This window comes from Condylura cristata, unplaced genomic scaffold, assembly GCF_000260355.1.
Source record: "Condylura cristata isolate star-nosed mole 26May11 unplaced genomic scaffold, ConCri1.0 scaffold00006, whole genome shotgun sequence".
Classification (NCBI taxonomy): Eukaryota; Metazoa; Chordata; class Mammalia; order Eulipotyphla; family Talpidae; genus Condylura; species Condylura cristata.
The window spans coordinates 5665304-5674407 of NW_004567107.1; the positions used below are offsets into that span (position 1 = coordinate 5665304).

A 9104-nucleotide genomic window follows, 5' to 3' on the forward strand; every position below is an offset into this window, starting at 1 on the left:
CCAGGGCGTCATCCAGTGACATGCCCCTTATGGCCTCTCGGCCGGCCCACGGGGAACACGTGCCCTCGAGAAACGAGCGGAGTTCTCAGTTCCAAGCCTGGGCCGTGCCCCGCCGAAGGCCGGCCTGGTGGGCTGGCAGCCACAGCAGCCGCTGCCTGGGATTAGGCTCTCCACCTGGGGTGCCTGCCTCCCCCAGATGACAACCCCAAATCCTCAGAGTGGCAGGCGGAACTGTGCTTGCGTTCAAGAAAAAGCGACTCAGTGCTGAATACCGATGCTTCTTCCTTATTTAAAACATGACACTGGAACGGTCTTTCCAAGATGAAACAAAAATATACTTTATTTAGCAATCTGTTCAATGTAATGAAATGTGCTGAAGAGACACAAGATTCTAGTTTTGATTATCAAGACATGATAAAGATCTATTCCTTAGAAGTTAAAATGGTTAAAAAAAGAATCTTTTAACGGGGTGCATAGTCTATAACTAAAATTACACGCAGTACCTGAAATGAGACTTTGAAAGTTCATTATTAAATTTTTGGATTCTACCATTTGTATATAAATGGCGGTTTCTAATTACCTGAAGTAAGTTGTCAATTCTCTCTCCTTTTCCCATCGTGCTGCTCACACAATTAGTCTGAGCCACGGGGCAAAGCAGGACTCTGGCATGGCAGGGGGAGTGACCGGCCAGGTCCCACACTGTGGTGCCCCTGGGGAAAGTGACCTCTGCACTGCTGGGTCTCCTGCGCTGCCAGCAGCCTCCACAGCCCCCCGCGCGCCCCGACGGGGTCTCCCTACGAGGACCATGGCTGTCAGAGTAAACAGGAGTGTGCGGGCCCAAGTGAACAAGAGGCAACACTGGCCAGGAGGACCGCCGGAGTCCAGCAGGAGAGGGCACCTCGGTGCCCCGGAGGACCCCAGGACCAGCCAGATACCCGCAAGGCCTGCGGGAGAGAGGCCCCGGCCCGGGGTGAGGACCCTCTACCACACCTAGCAATTCGAGGGACCCTAATGTCAGCTGAGCGTAGTGAACACCTGCTATCTGTCGGACATCCTTACCCCTCCCTCCCTCTCACCATCCTCCATGCCTGGGAGGTAGCCACCCCCTCACTGAGTCTCTGAGCTCCAGTGGAGCTGACCTCATGTCCAGCTCAGCCCCGGTCACCCAGAGAGCGAGTCTTCCCGTTGGCAGTGTCCAGGCAGAGGTGCCCAAGACAGAGGCCCACAAGACCAGCGAGGCAGGATTCTAGAACTTCTGCTTGAATTACAAGCAGCCTAGCTCCTGGTCTCTGGACCTGAACCTGGATGACAAAAGTGGGTGAAGTGATGGTATCCCCACTCCTCCACCAGGAGAGAGCATGTTTAAGAAGGAGGGGTCCACCCAGCAATCGGAGGGGGACCCAGGCCCCAGGGACAGCCTCTCAATGCCTGCTTCCAGCCACACCTGAGGCCAACTGCCCCCCCAGAGCTCCCCGTTATTAGCCAACAAGCTCTTCCTTCGGCTCTGGCAAGCCTGAGCTGGGTTTCCTGGCACAATCAAAAAAGCTCCCAGAGTGGCCGAGGCGCCGCGTTTATGAAACAGCTCCAGAGTGGCCGTTGCCCAGCACTGAGGCTCTGGGCGAGCAGACACGGACCGGTGGCCGCTGCTGCCGGGAGGGCCGTCCGACCGCGAAGCCGTTCGAGGAATCGTGGGGTCACGGGGCTCCACCTTCCTCCTGACCTGCACCCGTGCTGGCTTCCCGGCACCCGCAGGGCGACCTAAATCCCAAAGGGGGCCCTGGCCACGGCCCCCTCTGCTGCCCGACGCCTCCACTGGCCCCGCCCGGCCCCGCCGGCTGCCTGCTGCTCCCGGCCACGGAGGCTCCACCAAGGCAGGCGTGGCTGGCGTCTCCCTGACACGGGCTCCCCCGCCAGCGTATCAGGCTCACGCGCGCGGCCTGTCCTCGCTCTGGGAGCACCAGCTCTCCAGGCGGGGCCCCGGCCACCACCGCTGCCTGGCCGGGCTCTGTGGCCCAGCGGGCAATGTGGGTGTGCTCCACACAGTTTAGGGGGTCCAGAAGCTGCACAGAGAGGTGGGGGCTGCTGGTCACAGGGGTGGGGGCTTGGCTGTCAGGCGTCTGGAAAGGTCCCGGAGGGTGCACACCCCAGAGCACGGGGAAGCACGGCCAGGAGGGGCAGGCAGGAGTGTGCACAAGGCTCCGTGCTCGGCGGCCAGCGCTTTGGGCTGGCCACAGGGTGTGTGGCCCGGGCCGTGGAGGCCACAGCCGAGAGCCCCGTGGGCCCCAAAGAAAGTCTCAGGACCGATGCGGGGCGGCCGAGCACTTGGGGCCGGGAGAGACGACAGCCGTGAGGAGCAGACTTACCCAATGAAGGTGTACTGAGGAGGGGCTTGCTTGGTCCGGCCCATGATCCGAATGTCACAAATCGCAGCTTCGGTTGAATCCCGTGGGATAAATTTGATGCACAGCCTCTTCTTCCTAAAAGCCACTTCCTCTGAAGGGAAGGACAAGAACAGGCATGAGTCCTCCCGCGCTGCCCTCCCTCTGCTCTGACCCCTGCCTGCCGTCCCCTCCCACCCAGCAGCAGGAGTGACCGGCACCTGCCCCGCCTTGGGACCCTGCCGGCGTCCCTGGCACCCAGGTGCCCCCACACGCCGCCCGGCAGGTGCCCGCAGGCCCGGGCAGGGAGAAGCAGGCTGGGCACACCTGCGGGCTGGCTTCCCCGCTCCAGCCTCCCGGCGCAGACTCGGATACTCTGGGCACCACCAGCAGGCTGGATCAAATGTTCTTTTTCCCTCTTTGATCACAGGTATTCTCAGCCCTCCCTAGCGCAGCAGGAATAGCAGAGCGACTCCACACGGCCTGTCATCCGCTCTGGCACCCACAGACACACCAGTTTCCATGGACCTTTGCTGGAGGATTTAAGTAGACCCCAGCACCATGACGTGCGGCCTCCTGTGGCCCTGGCCACCAGCACCAGACGCCGGGACGTGACCACTGGGCCACCGCCGTCCTCGGGCGAGGGACGCGCCCTTAAAACCCTCCAATGGGACAGCAAGGCTCAGGTTACTCTGGCTGACCGCCAGGTAAAGCTGTGTGACTTGTTTTTTCTGGCTCAAGATCCAAACATCGTCGCCCTGGACAGGGTGGGCGGGCTCCCGCGTGAGGCCCTCCCATTCTGTGACGCTTGACCACCCTGCCTTTTCCTTCAGGGTGTTGACAGACTGGAGAAACGGTGTCACTTCCCCTGAGACTGGCAAAGCGAAAGGTCGGGTTCGGTCCAGGTGAGACTGTACCCTGTCGCCACAGGGGGTGCTCGCCGTTGTCTGGGTGTCCAGCTCCCGCCAGGGTCCGGGGTGCGCTCCCGGGGTGCTGGTGGTATCGGCTATCAAGCTCCCCGGGAGCAGTTCACCTCCTGGCGATGGCTCCCGACGGCCACCCTCCAGCAACGGTTCAGCGCAGCGACTCCCGGCGCCCTCCGCGCTCATGCGCGGACCCCACGCGACTCCGGCTCCCGGCCTCGCGGAGGGCCTGAGCCCTCCCCGCGACTCCGGCTCCCGGCCTCTCTGAGCTAGAGGAAGGACGAGGCTCGGGTCTTCCCTTGTGCCCAGGTCTCCGTGAGCGAGCCGGGGCCCCAGCACCGCCAGGGGGGGCCAGCCCGGGGCTTGCTTCCGCGTGTGGACTTTGAACATGGGTTTCGGGCAAGGGACACCACCGAATCACATGGGCTACCCAGATCTGGGTTGAAATCCCTACTCTGCTGTTTGCTTGGCAGGGACTATTGCACTGAGCCTCGCTACCCGGCGAAGGAAGCCCCAGCCCGGGGCGTGGGCCGTCGGTGACGGCACGGCCTGTGCACTGGCTTCCCTTGGCCCGGTGCCTGGCCCACGGCCCGTGCCGGTGAGAACAGCACCAGTGTTCGGTCGTGGCTGGACGACTTCTGTCGGCGACCGTCAGGGATTTCAGTAGATAAGCACATTCGAGTCAGGGGCAGGGCGACGAGGAAGGGCCTTCTCTGCTGCTCTCAAAGTGACCCGAGGGATGACCCCTGGTGCTCTTTTGGCATTCTGGGGGGTGGTTTTTTACAGAGCGAGGTGGAGACTCAGTCTCTGCAGGTTCTTATGCCAGGTAAGGAAACCGAGGCCACATCCGATAGACAAGCCGTGCGTGATTCTGTCCCGCTCCAGGCCCCAAGCATTAAGCCGATCCAGGCTGGAGTGTGTCCCGGGGGGAGTGTGTGAGCAGCTGACCAGGCCGGACCTTGAAGGTGTGAAGGTGGCGAGGCCTTCCGTGAAGGGGAGCCACGCCGATTCGTCCCTCCCTCCATCTCTGGCTTTAAGTAAACATGCAGAACCAATGGCTACGTGCTTGGTCACGCTAACGAGCACAAGACGGGCCCAGCACTTCGCTGAACAAACAGTGGCACAGCTTTTAAGGGCTTTTAAGATCTCTATGGGTTGAAACAAACTGTCTTTTAAATTAATTACAGAGTCTCATCTTTTTGGGGACAACTTCATGAAACTAGGGCCCTGTGTACGCTCACACCACACAGAGCTGACCTGTCTGGTGGGAGGTCTCGGGCCCACCTGTCTCTAGGGGCGGGGTCCGGGAATGGTCGTGCGACCCAGAGCGCACAGGTGACCTCAACCCACTGTCCGCTGGGGGTGCTCAGACCCAACTCCAGAATGTCCAGGGGGAGGAACCACGTGCCCCAGTCACAGGTGGGGGTGATCACCTGCCCGGGGTCACCCCTCAGCAAGACTCCAGGCCCAGGTAGGGACTCAGCCCCGGGGCGTCCTCCCTTCACGAGTCCAACAACCCGAGAGGAAAATGCAAAAGGAGAAGCCCCTGCTGCCTGCATGGTGTGTGGATATAAAGACATTAGAATTCAATTAGTTGTCAAAAATGAACACCAGTGCAGATTTTAAGACACAGAAAAACACGGGGGGAAAGTGGGAAATGAATCCAAATCTACCAGGCCACTGCAGTTCTTCAGCAGCCAAGTCTACAAGAACAAGCCACGGCGGCAAGCAGATGCTTGTAGGGATGTTCAGTCTTGCTAATAAATAATGAAGCGACAATTAGATAAAATTAGAATAGTAAAACTAAATAAAAATTTTAAAACCCCTGCTGGCAGGCCTGTGGAAACAGGTACAAGCCCGCATCATTAGTGGCACATGAATTTGTATTTCTGGAAGTTAATCCGGCAAGAGAGAGTAATAAAGCTTATCTTTATGGGGCCCATCTTCTGAGCAAGGTCCTGTGCAGGTGGGTGACTTCGTGAGTCAGAGAGGAATTAAGCCGGGATCGTCCCTCGAAGACGTAAAGAGAACACGTAAACACGACAACCAAACCCAGAACACCATCACGAGGCAGGCGGTGTTTCCGCTGCGCAGATGCGGAACCTGAGGTCCGGCAGATGAAGGCACGGGGGAGGGGGCGGATGATGCAGGGGGGTCATGGCTGCCAGCGGCAGGCCACACTCCACATTTGCCATCAGCACCCCTGTGATTCCCAACATGCCACTCTGAGTTTGTTCTGGCAGGTAAAGGTGGGGATTCAGAGGCGGATGGGCCCCTCCGTCTCTGTAACTTGCCCCGGCTGATCTCCGCCACTTCTTTCAACACGCGTGTGCTTACCAGGTGTGACGGGAGCAGCGAAGGGAGCAGACGGCGCCCCTGGGCCCCAAAGAGCCCCAGCCCTGCCTGGTGTGGTCCAGGCCACACGCCAGACTAGGTTCCTGGAGGGAAGGGGCTGTACTGATCCCCCTTATAGCTGCAGCCTGCAATTCCTACAGGAGACTGAGCTGACAGTCTGAGCTGACAGTGGGGAGGAGGGAGAGCCGGCCTCAGACTGGTGGTGAGCGATCAGACACGGCTTCATGCAGTGAGAACGCAGGACCCTGGCGTGGATGTTCGGGGTTGAAGGAAAGGACAATTCGGGCAGAGAAGATAACAGAGCAAATGTGAGTCAGAAAAGAAAGGAACAGGAGGAAGGCAGAGTGCTGGCAGCTGGGGGGTGTTCCTGTTCCCGCACAGGGGCAGGTCGGGGGCACATGTGGAGACCGAAGGCCCAGCCCCCCAACTCAGACACTTATCATAAGGGCGTCATTGAAAACCTGCGCCCAGGCCGAGCTAAGGACTCCATACCACTCCGATCAAGACCCTCGGCTTCTTGACAACACCCGACTACCCTGGAATGAAGATGGAAACTCCAGGGACACAGTAGAGCCACGATCCTGAAGGAGCCCAAGTGGAAAGACGCATTGCCCTGGTGCCAAGCTCGCCAGAAAGCTACAGAAACCGAGACTGCAGCTCTGACATAGGAGAGATGGAACATTGCTGGAGGAGAGCTCGGAGTCCAGAAACAAGCCTTCCTCGCCAAGTTCAACTGAGTTTTGAGCACAATGACAAGAAAACGCACTGGGGAAGACGTCTCTTCAGCAAGGGGTCCTGGGCAGCCAGAAAGCCCCAGGCCAAAGAACAAGGCCGGACCGAAGGCGGGAGTGTGAGGCTAGAAAGTCTGGTGACCGTGGATTAGACGAAGCTCTTCAGATACGACACCAAAGACACAAAGGGAAAAAATAGATCAACAGAACTCCAGCGACTCCAGTTGAAAACTTTCCCAAGAACACCATGAACAAGGTGGAAAAGAAAATCCACAGGAGCGAGCCACTTGCTGCAAAATCATATAACTGATAAAGGACATACAGCCAGAATACAGCAAAATATTTTTATGACTCAAAAATAGAGACAACCCAACTTAAAAGTGGGCAGAGGATCAGAACTGACCCTTCTCCAGAAAAGCAAACGGCCATCGGGCACCGAGACAGATGTCCAGCGTTTGGTAGCTCTCAGGGAGACGCAGCTCAGGACAGCCACGGCGAGGCGCCACTGAGGCGGTCCAAGAGCGGACGGCCACGGCCGGTGTCAAGAGCAGACGGCCACGGCCGGTGTCGGTGGCTTCTCAGCCAGCTGCTGCTTACGTGCCGCTCCCTTCCAAACAGCCTGGTGGCTCCCCAAGAAGTGAAGGCTGGAGGCGGCATCTGAGAGCCATCCCACGCCGAGGCAGGGCCCCCCGGGCCGAGCCGCAGCCGGCTGCAGCCCACCCCTGGGTGAGGGGCAAAGTGCCCGGGATCCAGAGAGGGGCACCTTTTGGCAACGAAGGGGAAGTGCGTAGGGGCACATGCTCCGGCGCGGACCGGCCACGGACACGTGAAAACCCCACAGGAGCCGCGTGTCCCTGGCCTCGGCGGCCCGGAGCACCCGGGGCCGGCGGCCAGGAGCACTCAGGACTGGCTGCCCAGGGCTGATGGGGTGGGGGTGGGGCTCAGGGGAAAGAAGGGGACTGCTGAGGTTGGGGTTTCTTTTTAGGGGTGAGGAACTGTGGTCATGGCTGGGCAGCTGTGAACAGACTAAAAGCCACTCACTTCCCTGTAATGGGTAGGCTGTACGGCTCAACGAAGTCACTGCCAAGAAGCGCTGGGTGTAAACCAACAGGCGCCGAAACACGGCGGCCTGAGGCTGGGCTGCAGAGAGACGCTGTGTTCTGGGCCCGCCCAGCTCTGCCTGTCTCTGGATACACCCCTCCGCCCCTAAGCCCTGTGCCTCGTTTCCCTCACACTGGTAGTGAGTACACCAGGGTCTCCTGAAGACGAAGCGGAATCAGCCCCGCCTGTAACGCGCCCCCCCGGGGCGGGTAACGAGGAGCCACGTAGCCACTATGGCCATCAGCAGCAAAGAGAACGACCACACACCGCAAGCGGCCCGAGGCCTAGCCGCGGGGACACTATTACGCAGAAAGGATGGTGCACCACGGAGCCCCCTTCCACGGGTGCACCACGGAGCCCCCTTCCACGGGTGCACCACGGAGCCCCCTTCCACGGGTGCACCACGGAGCCCCCTTCCACGGGTGCACCACGGAGCCCCCTTCCACGGGTGCACCACGGAGCCCCCTTTCGGTGAAAGCACCAGCTCTGTGCCGACTCACAGCCCCGGGGTCTGCAGGAGACCTGAGCTGGGAAACAGCGAGCGCAGGGCCCTGGGCGCGTGGCCGGAGGCAGGGCCCTGCATCTGTGGGTGCCAGCTGTGCCCCCGCGAGAGGTGCCCAAGGGTGAATCAGAAACGCCACGAGCTCCACTCCAGCGCAGGAGAGGCTTCCGGCCCTGGAGCACGTGTCACTTAACGGCGTCGGGGTGCAGCTCCGGAGCCCGCAGGGGCCGGTCGCATACTCGGGTCTCCGGGCCTGGCCGCATGCCCACGCTGCCCGCCTGACATCCACGCCCTGTGCGGAAGCAGCCGTGATGGTGTGGAGGAGCGGACACGTGTGGCTGGCAAGAATCTGGGCTACCCCGGGGTCCTGCAGAGCGCCCCCAATTTGCAAGCGCATCTCTGCGGCCCGCAGTTGCGCTGGTCACAGCGTGTGGCTGGAGTCCAGTCCTGCCTGCTCTCACTTGCGGTCTCTGGGGGTCCTGACATTCCTTGCAGGCTCCAGGAGGCAAAAATGGGGTTCACCGTACATGTGATCCAAGTGTCTTTTGACTTTTCAAACCCCACTTTTGCTTCTGGGTCTTGCGCCAAACTTGCCCTCAGCAATCGCAGAGCCTGGGCCACACCCCACTGTCGCCGGCGCCCGTCCCATGAGCCGCAGGGCAGGGGCCACCTCCGTGGGCACCGGCTCGTCCGCCCGGCACCCCCGGCACCCCGCGCCCGGGCCGGTCCGTGGGCGCACAGTGAAGCCTCCTGGGGCACTTCCGAGGAACAGTGCGCAGCAGCGCACCCCTGCAGAAGGACAGGAGGGGCGACTCACGTGTGTCCACTGTCTCCTGGATCGGGATGAAGCCCACAGGCAGCGTGTCCTTGATGTCAATGAGCTTCATGTCCACTAACACGTTCCCTAAATGGCTCTTGGAGAGAGGAAAGAGACACCGACAGTTAATCCCAACGTGCCTGCGGTGGGCTGGCCGTCCTGGCTTGAAGACGCGGACTTCACGCTCGCGCGCAGGGTAGTTAGGGTGGGTGCCCGTGGCTAAAGGGACGCGGGCGGCCCCCGGGGGGTTCCACCATGGAACCTCAACACTCAACACCACTCCCTCCCCGTGGCCTT

The 9104-nt window shown here is 60.6% G+C and overlaps 1 protein-coding gene across 1 annotated transcript in view; it reads right to left on the reverse strand.

Moving 5' to 3' along the window:
- MVB12B (multivesicular body subunit 12B) overlaps positions 1-8901 on the reverse strand; it is a 99247-nt gene extending 90346 nt beyond the window's left edge. The window contains exons 1-2 of the mRNA XM_004677326.2: positions 8808-8901; positions 2364-2493 (exon numbers count right to left, since the gene is read on the reverse strand). Of these exons, the coding sequence (XP_004677383.1) occupies positions 2364-2493; positions 8808-8877 (200 nt within the window). The 5' untranslated portion in view covers positions 8878-8901. The remainder of the gene's footprint in view (positions 1-2363; positions 2494-8807) is intronic.
- Between the last annotated feature and the right edge of the window lie 203 nt (positions 8902-9104).